Raw genomic sequence first — 16,238 nt, 5'->3', positions numbered from 1 at the left:
TCTCGGGTTTGGAGATTTCTCTCTTCGCCTAGGAGACCTTCCTCTGGACTAGAATTTCTTTTCTTTTGGATTGGATTGTTTGTTTCCATCCCAGTTCTTTTTTGGTGAATTATTATTATTAAAAAATATTTTTTCTGGACTTGTAGTCAGTTGCGGTTTTACCGGTATTCCACCTAGACTATCTCTGCCTAGTTCTTCATAGGATTTTTCTATGATTCTGGCAATTTCAGCTGGTTGGTCTGCTATATCTGTCTCTTTTAACCTCTGGCGGATCGCCACGTTTGCTGCTTCACCTTTTATGTTGGCTAGTAATATAGCCGAGACCTGCTTGAAGTCTTTCAGTAATTTCATACCAAGAGTTAAAGCAGGTTCTGGACCGTATTCATCTTGAATTTGTTTTAGCACATCTGGTATCACCGAAATGGATGGGACACCGTGCGTTTTTGTGTAGATGGAAGCAAAGACTGTACCCCAAGTGTCACAGTCCTCAATGTGTGGTGCGATTCCCATTGGGAGACATATAGTCAGAATCCTGTGTTTTTCCAGCGGGGTGGTGTCGGGAAACACCGCCTCTATTTGGGTAATTTTCTGTGCCAACCAGAATGGTATTTGTTCCCGTTTAGCTGGAACTTTACCTAGGCAGGATTGGATGTTCTGTGGTGTAATTTTATTTGTGTTCCCCTGGTGAGGGGTCAGCTGTGGAAGTTTAATCGCTGGCTGAATTGTTGAAGTCCGCATTACATACTGAACTAATTGTCTATGAATTTTTAGTAGTTGTTTTAGCTGTATTAACAGCTCTGCTGTAGACATTCCTTTGATGTCTGGGTGTGGTGTGTATCCGGCTAAGACCGGCCACGTTGCTCCTGGTCTTCCTAAAGGACCGAGCCTTGTAATGTGATTGTTATGTATTAGGGCGCCATCAAATAAGAGCAAATGCTCTTGGAATTTGAGTGGTACTTCCACCTCCTCGAAAGGAGTGTACTCATTAGGAGGTTCCTCTACTTTGTAATAGTGGAAGTACTTTGTTACAGCATTTGCTGCTGGAAAATGTATCCATGTATAGTATACCTCTGTCTGCCGATGTTCGTGTGCCTCAATTACGAATATGACTGTACCACCTCTAGGTGTCAGTCCATTTTCTATAAGTTTTAAGGTTATATATCTCCTTTTAATGACCGGAATGAGTATTATATCCGCGTCTGCTGCTTGCATGGTAGCATCAGCATCTGCTATTTCAGTGGCTAATCTAATTGCCTCTCTTTCTCCATCACTGTCTCCCATTTTACTGACAGGATGGTATTATTTTTGTTTGCAGATCAGGTTTCTTTATGGAAACAGAGATTAGGTGCACAATATTTTGGAACTGTTTTATCCTTCAACGTTGACTATACCAAAAACCATACATAGGAGTTCCCTCCTGCGAGGTTTTGGAGGATTTATAACCTTTCACCCACTCCAGACGTCTTTGGAGTATTTGGGAAAAGGGGTCTGAGTGAGAAAGCACGACTGAGTTACTCTAAATGTCTTACGTTAGTTTTATCGCCCTTTCCAAACGCGTTGGGCGCCATGTATTGTAGTTCCTATTTTCCCAATAGGCTCTGCGCATTGGAATAGTACCTACAATAGTAAAGGCCTAGACCAGACGTTAACTAGGTCTACTACTGTCGATACTAGACTTAATTTTTGGGTTTGCCAGCTAAGCTCAGAGTTCGCTAGAAACTTTCTCGAATGTTCAAGGAAGGATTAACTCCCCTGATTAGACAAGAAGGGATTTAGTTTCTGACAACCATAGAACATGACAACTTTGCTCTCCCCTAATCAAGAGTCAATCTCAAGAGTCGTGTGAGCACAAGGCAATTATTTTACTCAGTCAGTACGTGCATTCTTAGTCTCATCAGAATGTAGAGAAAAGGAAGAGACGGGCGTGTTCAATAAAAGATGTTATTTATTGATCAGTCTCTTTTCTCGTACAAGAGAAATGGATCGATATTATGGCGATACTTATAGTTAAGTAAAGTGCATACATTAGAAGCAATAGTATAAAATAATACTGTAAAAACATTGATATGGTTTCTGAGCCATATGATGTTTGAAATGATTAAAATATATTTACATACACATATACATTTGACTAAACGTACTCAACTGGTGTTTCTAGATACGCCTACCCCGTGTACCTGACCTAAGTCTAATGCGTGGGCGGGAATAGAAAGTTACAGTTTAAGTTAAGTTTGTTTTTGCCAAGTGAATAACTAAAGAATTCTCTAGGAGGGGTTATTCAGTTCTGTACCTGGAATTTAGGATGAATGAGGAATGGTATCTCTTTCTCTGCTCTCGATATTCCAGGCTGCCTGCGAGGGCTGCCCAGAAGCGCCGGTGCTGGGTCTCTCGGCTTGAGATAGCAGCGCGTCTCTCAGCGCGTCAGGAAGGCGGGGCTGCTGCCTGCGGGGTCTGCTTCTGCTCTCTGCTTCGGCAAGTATGGCTGCTCCGTCTTGTCACCACGCGTGTGTTTTGCATAGGGCAAGATCGGCAATATTTATACCTTAAAGGTGCCGGGATTGACGTAAGGATGGACATAGGTACGTCAATAAAGATGTCATACGACTTGCTCGTTAGCACATTCTTTACTAAAGTTCTCTGTGAAATCAAAACAATGGCCGCACGGATTATCCAGGTTGTCATAGGTTTGATTTGTTATGAGAACGTCGTATGCCTTATCAGGGGCTGGAGGAATATCGCTTGTCTAATTAGATCTCAAGCGTTATGACCTAATCAGATAACACGTTCCTGTGCCGTAGTGTGACTGCGTCAGATAACGGTATCTGCATCATGGGGAATTTCTTGCCTCATGGGCTGACTGTTAGTTAACTAGCTAGGTAGTTTAACCAGAATAGGGTCAGGAATAGGGGGATCGATTCAGAACCTATAGAAATACACGACAGAATATTGTGGCGGTCTAGGTACGAGAGGATGTGCTGGCACTTGCGGGGGTCTCCCAGGCCACGGACATTCCAAGTCAGGAAGTTATGCCTAGGGGGCGTAGGGCAGTTTTCCATGTTGTTGGCATAATATGTAGATGTCAGAGTGTGGTTGCTGGTTATTCCAGTTCTGAAATGTGTTCATAGATTTGCGTGTCAATACAGTGGTGAGTGGCATTAAACAAAGCCCTGTTTCTTTCAAAAAACAATACAGGGTCCCCCCTCCCCATCTCACATCAGCAGCCCAATCCTGCTGTGGCCCGTGTCCCCCCCTCCCATCCTTCCCTTTGCGCCAAAAATACCAACTGGGTAAGGTAGCCTAACTGTTAACATAATCGTAAAGTGCAATAAGTAGGGTTCACCTGTCAGGTGGAGTCCAGAGGACGACCAGAGACTCCTCGTCTGAGCGAGGGTGCTCGGGTAGTGTAATGCATCTTCATCTCCTCACAGCGTCTGATTCAAAGATTGATGTTGTGGAGTCCATCCAGTATAGGAGTGCGGAGCCTCCGAAGCGATTCTAGTGGCAGGGTTTAGCTCCGAGTCACATATTCACATTCGCCATTGTAGAGGTTGAATGCTAAATTATGTTCCAAGTCGGGTGCCAGCGAAGAAAAGCGTGAAGTCCCTGCAGAGTGGCGCCGATATTAATGTTCAGTGAAATATGTTCCTGTACTGATGTGTGAAGGCCATCATGATGATTGAAACGCCTCTGTAAACGGCATGTTTTCGATTATGCTTGCTTTATATTACCTATAGCATGGATAAAAGTGTGTGGGAGCTGTTCAACTTCCAATGCTGTATTAGGAGGTTGCGCATGCTTGCAGGGGCTTTAGACGAGGTCTAACAGTTCCTAAATATCACTCAAGGAGTGTTTGTTTGGAATACAAACATATTCCAGAGCCATTCCCCTCGGGTTATTCTATGTCGGAGGCACCACCATTCCTCTCCAAATGGTGATCAGGGGATAGCCGGCCTGCAGCTTGTTTAGGCTGGGTCCTAATAAAGTCCTGTGCATGTTGTGGATTGGTGAAAAAGTGCTGTTTCCCTTGATGTATTACCTTAAATCGGACCAGGAGCAGCATAGCATAGGGTAGATTAAGTTGCTGCAGTTTTTTCTTGACCTGGAGGAACTTTCGTCTCTGCTCCTGATCTGCCATGGTTAAAGTTGGAATAGATTGAAATCTCCGTTCCCTCGTACCGGAGCTGGCCTTTTTCTCTAGAAAGACAGAGGGCGGTGTCTCGTCCCGATAATTAAGTATTTTGGCAATTATGGGCCGGAAAGGGGTACCAGGAGCGGGTCGGTTCGACAGAGAGAGATGCTCCCGTTCAACAACGAGGACCGGTGAAAAAACCTCTCTGCCAAACAGTGTTATGAGGAGGCGCTCGACGTATTCTTCCATCTTTCCAGTGTCTGTCGATTCGAGCACCCCAAGAATGCGAAGGTTATTTCTCCTCGAGCAAGATTCTAAATCTGTTTTTGGCAGCTATCACCTTCAGGACCTTTTCCATCTCAAGCGCGTGGTGTGTATTAGCGCTCGAGGCGTCCTCCAGGTCAGATATTTGTCGCTCCGCTTCGGTCAATCTATCGTCATGTTTTTCCACCCTATGCGTAAGGCCGTCCAGCCTAGCATTCATGGTGTCCATTTTTTATTGGATGGACGTCAGGCTCGACTGCATCACCAACAACAGTACTTTGAGGTCTGCGGTAGAAGTGGTCAGGGCATCGGCCTTATCGTCATCGGGCTCAGTGTGCGATCGAGCAGATTTGCGGGCGTCAAATTTAAGTTTCGGTTGCCTCCCATCCGGCTTCCCCATGATGCTGTAGCAGAAGGTGCGGCGATATGTACTTGGTCGGAAGGTGTCCTCCTCGTGACTCCGCCAGCCACGTCTGGTGTCCTGTTTCGGGGGCCTCAGGGTCCTGTGCGTGACGAGGTGGTGACGGTGGCGCCGGGTGTCGGTCGCGGAGATCTCTCCCAGTCCGGGGCAGTCTTGATGGCTTTCTAGGGGTGACCCTTGTATGACCGGGTATTATGTGTGAATCCGATGGCCCGGTTGCGCCTCCTGATTTTTAGGACGCTCAGAGGATGGTGCAAGTCAGCAGGAGACCGGAGGCAGGACCAGAAGCTAAACCAAGGCTATGCAGGCGATAATGACAAGAGCCCGGGCTCAAGACCGGCTCCGCCCAGGAACACTGTCCTGTAATCCCAATCTGGTCAATCGCAGGACCCCGCACCCAAAGGGATCTGGGTGTAACGAGCTCTAGGCAGCAGGCCGCAATGGCTAAAGGAGGGCGGCAATTGGGCCACCGGCCGTGAGGCCCAGCACAAGCCGTCCAGTCTGAGGACACTCACCCCCCAAGCTCCACAGTCCTCAGCACCCGAGGGGAACCAGCACAGCCAGAAATGCAGCGCCGTTCTGCAGGTTATGGTCTCTTTCTGTGGGGTGTTGGCAGGGTACCCAGCGAGGGCACGCATTCAAGCTCCGAACTAGGGCCCCTCCAGGTCAGCGTGCTCTGCTCCCAGCTTGTCTAGTGTTCCATAGAGGGGGAAGCCAGCTGCAATGGGCCGTGAATCTGCTCCCGGTGTGACACTAAGCGGTTGGCTGTTGGCTCGGCACCTCTAGGCCTCCAGCAGACCCAGCCAGGTCCACAACGAAGTTCGTCCCCCGTGCAGTGCAAGCGCCAGTACGCAGGGTGCCCCAAACTCTGGCCCAGAGCCGTCCGTCCCAGGCCCAGTAGGGGGAAACGCGTCAGTGTTCAGCCGCGGGTGCGGCGCGTCAGGGGCTGGAGACATCAGGCGGGCCGGGGCTCAGCACCAATCACCTAGCAGCTCAGGCTCCACTCAGTCAGCACAAGCCTCCGCAGGCCGACGTACAACTGGAATCTGCCTGCCTATTCGGATTGGCCAGGCCGCGGCGGCTCTCCCCAAGGGGACCAGGCCCAGAACGCCCCATGGAGGTAGGCGAGCCCGCCGGCTCTGCAAGGCTACAGCCCCACATGGACCGCAGCGGTCCGGTTAACTCGTGCGCTCAGCCCCCACCGCCGGATTGTCCAGACCGCCGCGGCCCTCTCCGTCTCTCCCAAGGGGGCGCGGGTCTCACGCCAGTGTCAGCGGCCGGAGTAATCACAGGCCCGCACTGGCACAGCCACAACAGTACCCTCATCGGTCCAGGGGCAGCGTCAGCTCTCCCGACCCCGGGAACGCAGGCGGTCGAGCCTCTTCTTTACCTACCTTAGTGCCTCTCTCCGCTCACCGAGAGGTTGCAGTTGCCATTTTGTGCCCTCCGCCTGCGGGAGTCGGAGCCCGGATCTGGCAATCTCCAGGTAATATCATAGGTCTCAGAAGGGCTCCCTGCGTGCTCCGTGATCACAGCAGGCGAGTGATGTCGTTCATATGTGCAATACTTGGGAGATGAAGAGGATCTTTACCGGATAGGTAGCCGAGCAGCAAGAGCCTCACGCAAGTGCGGCCATCTTGCTTGGCGCCCTCTAGCGCCCCTGGGTGGTATTACATTTTCTTTTTCCCTTTTAGAGTGTCCTATGTTGGAGATTAGTTGCTCTCCATTTGGGGAAGCTGAGATGAAACTTTCATAGGCAAAATATTACATTTTATTTCTGCCACAGAGGAGGAAGGGTCGGAGACATTTTTGGCTTCCAGGAAGAAGAAAACTATTTTGCACAGACTGGGTCCTGGAGAGTTGAGAGTTTTTTACCAAAGGGAGAAAAAGGCTAGAATGGGATTGAGCAAGATATTTTTCAAAATGCATTGGAGGACCTTGAGGGGTACTAGCAGCCTGCGGTTTGTGCTGCAATCAATAGGTTCAATATCTTCCAGAGGAAACAAGGGAAATCCGAACCTGTGGAAGATAATATGTCGGCTCCTAAAAAGTTGGCTATTGCTTGTAAGTTTGGCACCTTGCATGATGACTTCATACGTGACCAGATTATTATGCACATTAACGATTCTAATTTAGGTGGATTAGTGGTGATTTCTCTCTTAAGGATAAAATAACTGTCAGGAACTGTGGTGCCTCTCCCTCTGCTGCGCCAATGTGGGCAGTATCAAGATGATGCTTTTGCGGAAAGAGCCATGTATTAGGAGACAGTCAATGGTGGAAATGCTGTAATAGACATGGACAGAAGTCCATTGCAAGATAACCGTCACAGTTATAGGGAATATGGGCGGGCTGTTCTCAGGAGATATTATGTGTGGAGTAGGAATATTTGAAACACCTGTAAGACGCCAAGCCGGTGTCTACTACTGTGAATTGAATTTGGCGTTTGGTTCATGAATGGTGTACGAGGAGTTTAGTCTTCAGCTTGGTGGAGGTTCTGCGCACACGCCAGAAGATTACTTGGTATTTCTCTCCTGTATTAGTGTCAGCTAAGTTCAGATGGGGTTTGTTTTCATTTTCTCTATAGCACATTTCCGTGCAACATTTGGAGTACGTATTGCAACATACTAGTGTTCTGAAAGTGTCTTTGGATGCCATTAAGTTGGGAGTCCAGTTTTTACTTTCTTTGTATGGCTATTTTATGTTGAATAGTGGAGGTTTTGAGTCGCTGCTCCGTATCCTCTTTTTCGGTGTTGGTGTACAGTTGTATCATCTCAAGAGTTATGAGTGTGAAGCAGTCAGGCCATCCCCCATTACATTTGCTTATGATATGCTTTGTTAGTGATTGAAACATTTTCAAATATTCTGTTTTGGGCAATCGCAGAAGTGAATAGGTGTGCAGAAACATGCATTCTTGATTACCAACAATGATAACTTTATCATGATGTAACGTCGTAAGCATGGGCGTAAAATCAGTTCCGCTTGCGGAATTTGCGAATTTTTGACAAATTTGTGTTCCGCGACTCGCGTGAATTTGTCAAAAAATTCGCAATTCGCAAGCTTGCAGATTTTTTTGCTTGGTCGCGAGACTTTTTGTCCGTTAGCACGCAAAAACGGACGCGAACACGCAATTGCACAACGCAAGCATGCAACTAGCCCATGTTCGACCGCTTGGGTAACCAAGCGGTAGCCGCGCTGAAAAAGTCCAGCGAACACGAAAAAAGCCCCGCAAACATGCAAAAAGCCCTGAGAACACGCAAAAAAAATTGGTGTTGGTGTACAGTTGTATCATCCCAAGAGTTATGAGTGTGAAGCAGTCAGGACATCCCCCATTACATTTGCTTATTTATTTTTTTTGTTTGAATCTATTTTATTGGTTCATATGAACAATTTGTCGATACATGGATGTACATTGCCAAAATATAACGGTAAGCATCTTTTCAAATACCGTTGCATAAAATAAATTGCAGCGCAGGTAAGTAATGCAGTTACATTGTATGCTAGATAATTTCTATGGTTATCAAACCCTGTAGCAATGAGGCTAGAGCAGTTCTGTTCAATAATATAGCTGCATTGTACTTGATGTTACTTCAGTTGTAGGGCATTGTATTCTTTAGGACGTTGTGGGTTGGTGTCCTATAGGAGGTGGCATGGGTGTGTAACTCTTGTCTGGCTGACAGTGTGGGACATCGTCAGGTGTATCGTATCGTCAGGGATATCGAACAATGAGTGTGTCTAGACCTCCAAATCAATACATTCAATAGTTTAACAGGTATGACAGTTGAACCTGCCATATGAACTCCCAAACTAGTCCCAATCGGAGACAAGGGGCCCAACAGCCCATTACATTTGCTTATGATATGCTTTGTTAGTGATTGAAACATTTTCAAATATTCTGTTTTTGGGCAATCGCAGAAGTGAATAGGTGTGCAGAAACATGCATTCTTGATTACCAACAATGATAACTTTATCATGATGTAACGTCGTAAGCATGGGCGTAAAATCCGTTCGGCTCGCGGAATTTGCGAATTTTTGACAAATTTGCGTTCTGCGGATCGCGCAAATTTGTCAAAAATTTCGCAATTCGCAAGCTTGCGGATATTTTTGCTTGGTCGCGAGACTTTTTGTCCTGAGCACGCAAAGACGGACGTGAACACGCAATTGCCCAACGCGAGCATCCAACTAGCCCATGTACGACCGCTTGGGTAACCTCGCAGTAGCCGTGCTGAAAAAGTCCCGCGAACACGCAAAAAGCCCCGTGAACACGCAAAAAGGCCTGCGAACACTCAAAAAAAATTAGCAAATTCGTGGAATTCGCGGACCGCAAATTCGCTTTCGCGCGAATTCAGCAAATTTCGCCCAAACCCGTGTATGGTGCCTGTGTGAATTTTAACATGGACATATGCTAAACATATTTACATTGTGTTATCCCTGGGAACACATCTCTCAAAGAATCAATTTATATCTGACATCATTGTTTTTTTCAACTACACAGATTGGGCATAAATATTTAGTCAAAGTTAAGTAATTTTTGTTTGTGCTGTTTATTGATGAGTGTCTTGTGCTACAACCCCTGCGCGGTATGGGCTTAGAAGGATGGGGCTGTCAGGACCTGTGGTGCCTGTGCCCCTACCGCGCCAACATGGACAGTACCAAGATGATGCACATGTGGAAAGAGCCATCTATTAGGAGACAGTTAATTCAATTCAATAATAATCTTTATTCGGTTTCAGATATTAAAACCATAAAGGCACACAATAAATATAAGTATAAAATACTATAATAAATATAGTAAAAATGAAACAGGCCACACAAGGATTAGTCAGCGGGTTAAAATTACTTGTACCAATGGAAATGCATTAGGGCCACTGGATACAAGTTCAATATTGCTACATCAATAAAAACGAGTCACCGGGGTCTTTGCAGGGATTACGATTAGGGAGAAGGGACAAGTTAGTCACATTTGGACCTAAGTCTGATGGAGGATTTTAAAAAGTCAAGTACATAAAACACAGCACTACGTGTCATAATTTGCAGATGAATAAATGCTGGACGTACTTGCCTAATATTAGCCTTTTTCAAGATTGGAATTATAAAAGACTTTCTAGGAGTTTCATAAAAGCTACAAAACATCGAAAAATGGGTCATGTGCTGTTGAGATTGGCCATCGCAGCCACAAGACAGCAAGGTTTGGCCCTTGGTACAGCCCCTAGAATGAGCAAGAAGGAAGTGGAAAAGGTTGAGCCGGAACCTCATGAGCAGGAATCTGTCCTGCAAATTTATAAGTCCAAGTAAGTAAGGTTCCGCCGACTTTGGAGTTTTTAACATGATAAAATGGAATACACAAGGCTTTAGGAGCTCTTTCTCTCCCATTGCCATACCCCTCTGCTCCATGAGGCTCGTCTTTATAGGGTTCAGATCTCTCTTAGTTATCCGGGATAGTTAAAGGATCTTGTCTCCCCACCCCTGTTAGGGGCTCTTCAATATACTTCAGTCACAATATTCATGTGGTATGATCAAGGGCCAGACAATTGTTCAGAATGAGTTTGTTTAGTCTTGTCCCAAAGAGGAAGATTATAGAAGCTATTAGAGATGTACTTGCTCCTACATGCAAGGATGAGGTAAGATCTTTTGTAGGTCTTACTGAAATGTATGCAAAATGTGTAAAACGTTTTGCCACTAAGGCTTAAAACATTCATCAATTATTGACAGCTTGGCAGGGTTTTGTGTGGAATGACACGATGCAGACATAATTTGAAGGAATTAAGAATGACATTTGTGATGCTCTACCTTATCGTTGGTTCAGTTCAAAGTTTCATACTATTTTGACAATGGATACTAGTGGGAAAGGATTAGATGTTGTTTTGACCTAGACTCCAAGTGAGGGAGTTGAGAGCACTAAACATTTTGCGTCCCAAGCACTTACCTCACCTGAAGAAAGGTATTCTGTTATAGTGGTATAGAACTGGAGATGCTGTACTGTGCGACTGGTTATGGGGCAGAAATGTTGCCCCTTTCACTTTGATGTACTATCCATGTGCTACGAGGGCAAGCACAATTCCAGTAAGCACGCACTCTTGGAGGATGTTAGGATTAACGAAAATTATCATTGAAAAGCAGGTGTGTATTCCAGTACCCCTTTGAACATTTGTATTGTGTGTGGGCCATGACAAAATGTAGGCAATTCCTACAGGGCATGGGATTCACTTTATGCACTGATGACAAACAAATTGCTTAAGGTTCTAACCACAGAGGGTTAGGCTAACGCGATGTACTGCATTACCTGGATGTCGTTGTCATTATGTATGTGGGACTGTGCATACAAGGTGGAATATTTGCCAGGAAGGAAGAACAAAGTGGTAGAATATCCTAGTAGGTCACAGCTTCATGGAGTGACTGAGGAAGCAAGTGAATGGGAGGATTAGAGTGCAGCCAGTGTGGATTGTGAAACGGTAGTCATTTCTGAGGTTGAATGGAACGCTGGGTATAAGAAAGACATGGATTTGGAAAAAATAATTGGTTATCTGTTACAAGGCTGGCCAGAAAAAGGGAAAGTTTCTGAGGAATCTAAAAAACGTTGGGAACTTCAAGATGAGTTGTTATTTTCAGATTCTGGGGACATTTTTGGGGTGGCTAAGTTGTTTCTCCACATCAAAGGATTATGGGGTTGATGCATGAAGGGCATTTGGGGATTGTGAAGTCCAAACTGAGATTTAAAAGTTCCTACTGGTGGCCTAGAATTGATGCAGGCACAGAGAAGTTTGTTAGGGATTGCGAACATTGTGCAAATGCTGACAAGACTCAGACTGTATTGAGACCATCACAGGGCCTTAGTGAGATTACAGCAAACCCTTGGGAGGTTTTAAACATTGATATTTTGAGGCCAATTCTGGATAAGTAAGGTATTCCCAAATATGTGATAGTGCTAATTTACACACATTTTAAGTAGCCAGAGTTGAATGATTGTGAAAGTGTGTATGCAGCATGTGTAGCCGCTTTCTTGGAGGATGTTTTCCATGGGGAAGGTATTCCTAGTTCACTTTTGAGTGATAATGGGCCACAATTCATGGGTGAAAAGTTCATAAGTTTTCTTGCTAGGAATGGCATCATTGAGAGATTCACCAGAGTGATCATGGGTTATATTCATCGGTTTTAAACAATGGGAAAAACTGGGAGTTGAAAATGGACAAATCAGTGTGTATATACCGTGTCACTCCTACTGTTACAGGATATAGTCCATTTAAGATCTTAAGGAGATGGGATCCGTTTACCAAAAATAATGTTGTGTGGATGTCTAATAGAGGTCTGAGTAAGTGGTCAAGGAGAATTTAGAAGATGCTCGCCTGACTTACACATTTTTTTATGAGAAAAAACATAATATGAAGGATGTCACTCTGAGGGAGGGTGGGAGGGTGTGGGTTAAGCTTGATAAATGCATGAAAAAGGGTGGAAGTCACTTTTCTGAACCATTACAAGTGAGTAAGGCATGCACATGCTCAGCCAGGCTCAGCAATGGTAAGGTCTGGAATTTTAGCAAATCCTCTGAATGTAATAGAATTCTATGCTGGAATGATGGGGAGGTGGGAGCATCTGGAGCCTCTTTGTGGGAAGACGAAGGGAATGTTGAGCCCAGCAATTCTGAAGCTGGTGTTCAGCAAAGGGAGACTACAGTTCGTTTTCTGACTCAATCTTAGGCAGCAATGGCTGAGTCTTTTGCAGGTGGTGGAGCATGCAACCTAGTGATGGGAAGAATCAAGGGCATATCCCAGGGTCGCAAGCTGATGGGGTCAAAGTTACAAGTTCTGATAGCAACATCACACTGCCAAAATTATAAGATTTTGTAGTTGGTTGGGTGTAGGTTCTACTCTTGAACTCTTGTTCACTGTATAACATATATCTCTATCCTTTGTTCTGTGTACTGCTTGCAATTTAGAGTTTTCAGGTCATTATTATGTTACCTGCAGTATGTGTGCCACTATTTTGTTAATTGTTTGATGCAGCGCTACTCAAGAAATGTTTTCTAAAACCATATCACCTTTCCCTGAAGTACCAAATCATACATTACTCATCAGTGGGGCCCATAACACTGCGAGTTACTCACAAACACTTTTCATCCTTCTTCATGGATCGGTGTGATTCCGCTGGATCATAGCTGAGTGTCTAAATCAAAACTAAATATTTATACTATATACACCTGCAGTTGAAAGGAATTTTACCATGGTTTTATTATTTAGACAATTTATTCAGACACACCACCATTATGGTCAATGGATCTGCTAGTAAAAAGTTAGGCCAAGAAAAATACAAGACCAGCTTAATTCTCCATTTATCTAATTTTTATTAAAAACAAAGTTTAGCATGTCTAACAGTTTATTCGCTTTATTTATTTCTTTATTAACAAAAAATAACCTTAAAAGAGTAAAAGATTTATTTCAAACAGTTATATTCATTTATTTCAATGATTCAGAAATAGACATTATTATGTAGGTTTCAGGACATAAGTCTTAGCAAAAGACAAATAGTTCCCAAAGTTAATTTTTCTCCTAACTTCCTAACTAACATCCTCATCTAAAACTCATTTCTCATTCAAAGAAAATAGAAAATGTATTCAAAGTCTTACATCTCAGGAAAATCAGCATTCCGACAGCATCTCAGGAGGAAATCGAAAAGAGAGTTTTTTTCTTAAGAAAAGTCACGTCTTTTTATACCCTATTTCACTAACTTTATCTATCTACAAAAGTAACTATCAGTACAAACTCAAGTCCTGATTGGACAATTTGAGGGTGGATGAGCATCACCTCATCATTCTAAAATTCAATTTCTGTAGCATCAGTGGAAATTAAAGAGTTCATTGTGTCCAGCTTGGTCACATCCTCAACTTGTTATATGAGGTTCCTTTCCCACGTTTTGAAATTCAGATGTTCACATTTTGTTGGCAGTCATCTGGACTTACAGGGCAAGCCGACCTTGAACCACTCTTGCTCAGAAACAGGCAGCTCACATTCAATCTCGGCTCTAGCTGCGCGTGTGCAGTATCTTTCACTGTCACAGTAATCGAAAACCTCCATTTTTAAGTAGGCCTCGCGAGCCAGAATGGGAACTATCATAGAAACAAACACAAATAAATGTTAATTATTGAAATATAGCCCTTCTGTTTACCTCCCCAATACTAAGGTTTTCCCTGTTAGTTGTTACCTAGCAAATAAGCAACACATATGCATGGTATACTCGCCTGTCTCCATGTTTTTGCCACGAAATACATAAACAGAAAGCACATTTATGCCTCTTTTGATTAATTTAAAGCTTTGCATTAATAAACACCATGACAACATTACTAAATTAGTCATTTATAGTTTTCCATGCAAGCAGATTAATATTCCCAGGTGTATTTGTGTGTGCATTCTATACTACGTTGATTAGTATTTCAAACCACACAATTACTAAAAGTTACAGTTATGAGGAAATTACTTCACGAGTGGTATACAAAATGTTGTTTCTTCACCTCGCTCTATCATGTTAAAAGAGAAATGTGTGTCGGGTTGCTAAGTTGTTGTCGTGGGGAGCAATGGTCATTGTAGTCATAGTAGATGATGTGTTCATTCTGTTTGAGAATGTTATGATGGAGGGAGACAGATGGAGCTAACTTCTTGAATGGTGAAGGACTCACTAGCCTGCTCTCCCCTCATTTTTGGAATAAACTACTTATAAAAACCAATTACGATTCCTAGAGTATCACTACAACCACTTGTGGTCTTTTTTTTAGAAACATGGGCTCTTCACATGTAGCTGTTATAGTTTGAAGTTAAGTGAACTGTGAGCTGTGACTGTAAAGAGGGCTGTCTTAGCTTCTAGAAATGAATCTACTGGATAGATAATGATTAGGTTGGAGGCAATCAAAATACAGCATTGTGGTGCTGTGCAGCTGTTTGATTTACATTGGAATGATCAAATTACTCTTCAAACTTTGTTTTTTATAATTGCCCCTTCCCCAGTTTGAGAGTCCCTGGATTGCAATAATAATGTGACATTTATTCCATTAGGCTTTAGACAACTTGAAGGAAGGGAAACACAATTTGCGTGTACGACAGACTGCTGATGTTCCAGTGGCTGAAAGGGCATCTATGAACTATTGGAAAACACGTAAATGTAAGAACAGACCATCAGAGTTTCCCATTAAAAGTCCAGCATATACAGGTACTGCACATATTAGCTCAAATATACTAGTGACATATTTATTTTTATATGCATATCCATCGCATTTCTGAATCCTTCAGTTCTGACATAACAAACAAATAAAGCTTTTCATGAACGTGTACTTTGTGAAAAATATATCCCCTTCATCTCTATACTTTAGCTTCTATTCAGAACGTACAATTCCATTTGTGATACTTTAAAATGTTAATATAACTTTATGTATGTTTGTTTTTTAAATTAATGGTCTAAGCTTGAGTGTGTGTGTGTGTGAATATCTATATAAATATATATCCTCCAACGTTACAATTTGTAAAGTATCAGGTTGCACTCACGGGTGGGTTATGACCCTTTATTATCATTTTATGATTCGTTCAGACAATCGAATCCTTGCGATGCCCCAACACGTTTCGGTCTCACAGAGAGCTTGGTAACAGGTATGTGATCATCAGCTTCAGCGCCTAATAAAAGCTTCATAGATGTTATTCACTTCCTGTTTTAGTCTCTAGGCATTCTGGGAGATATAGTGTATAAGTGTTAATAGTGCAATTTTAATGCGTTCAATTCTTAAAAACACTTCAGTGAATCAACAGTGAATACAAACTCGGTATGATTCAATGGACAAATTAGAGAAATTCATTTGTTAGCAAATATTATTTTAAGTCTTCACACAATCAATCAATAGGTGAATTTTGCGACTAGATCCCTCTGGTGGGTTTAGGTTTTTATGTCTTTATGAACATCGGTAACGCAGTGTATACAGACTGCCCATTTAAAATTGAGTGTTCATTTTGTTCAATTAATTATTCAGTTGCCCAGACATTAGTGTCATATCTTTATTAACGGGACAGATCTTGGGATTATCTACATTTTACCCTCTGATGGGTTGTGGATTACATTTTGAGCTATCTACATACTACCCTCTAGTGCAGTGGTTCCCAATCTGTGCGCCATGGCGCCCTGGTGCGCCATCAAAACTACCCAGGGGCGCCATGTACACAGTTTGGGAACCATTGTCAAGGCCTTTGACCTCTTCGAGAGATAATGACTTCAAGAGAAACAGAAACACTCCATAAATAACTTTTCCATGCAACGCCAAAATGCACACCACGGGCTGCAAAGAGTTATTTCTACAAGGGGAAAACAATTAAAGCTGCGCACACAAAGGCAGGTGATGAGTCCTAACCCTGCCACGTTCACCCCTGCGTCAGAACTGAGCAGACAGGAACATTTGGA

The 16,238-nt window shown here is 43.6% G+C and overlaps 1 protein-coding gene across 3 annotated transcripts in view; it reads left to right on the top strand.

Moving 5' to 3' along the window:
• Nucleotides 1-16,238, top strand: part of KCTD19 (potassium channel tetramerization domain containing 19) — a 2,598,446-nt gene that overhangs the window by 614,246 nt on the left and 1,967,962 nt on the right. For all 3 annotated transcript variants that reach the window (XM_078669086.1, XM_078669084.1, XM_078669085.1), the window contains exon 3: nucleotides 14,852-15,005. In XM_078669086.1, the coding sequence (XP_078525212.1) occupies nucleotides 14,852-15,005 (154 nt within the window). The remainder of the gene's footprint in view (nucleotides 1-14,851; nucleotides 15,006-16,238) is intronic.

This window comes from Lissotriton helveticus, chromosome 12, assembly GCF_964261635.1.
Source record: "Lissotriton helveticus chromosome 12, aLisHel1.1, whole genome shotgun sequence".
Taxonomy (NCBI): domain Eukaryota; kingdom Metazoa; phylum Chordata; class Amphibia; order Caudata; family Salamandridae; genus Lissotriton; species Lissotriton helveticus.
Note: the sequence above shows the minus strand (reverse complement) of the source record. Positions and strands in the feature narration are given on the sequence as shown.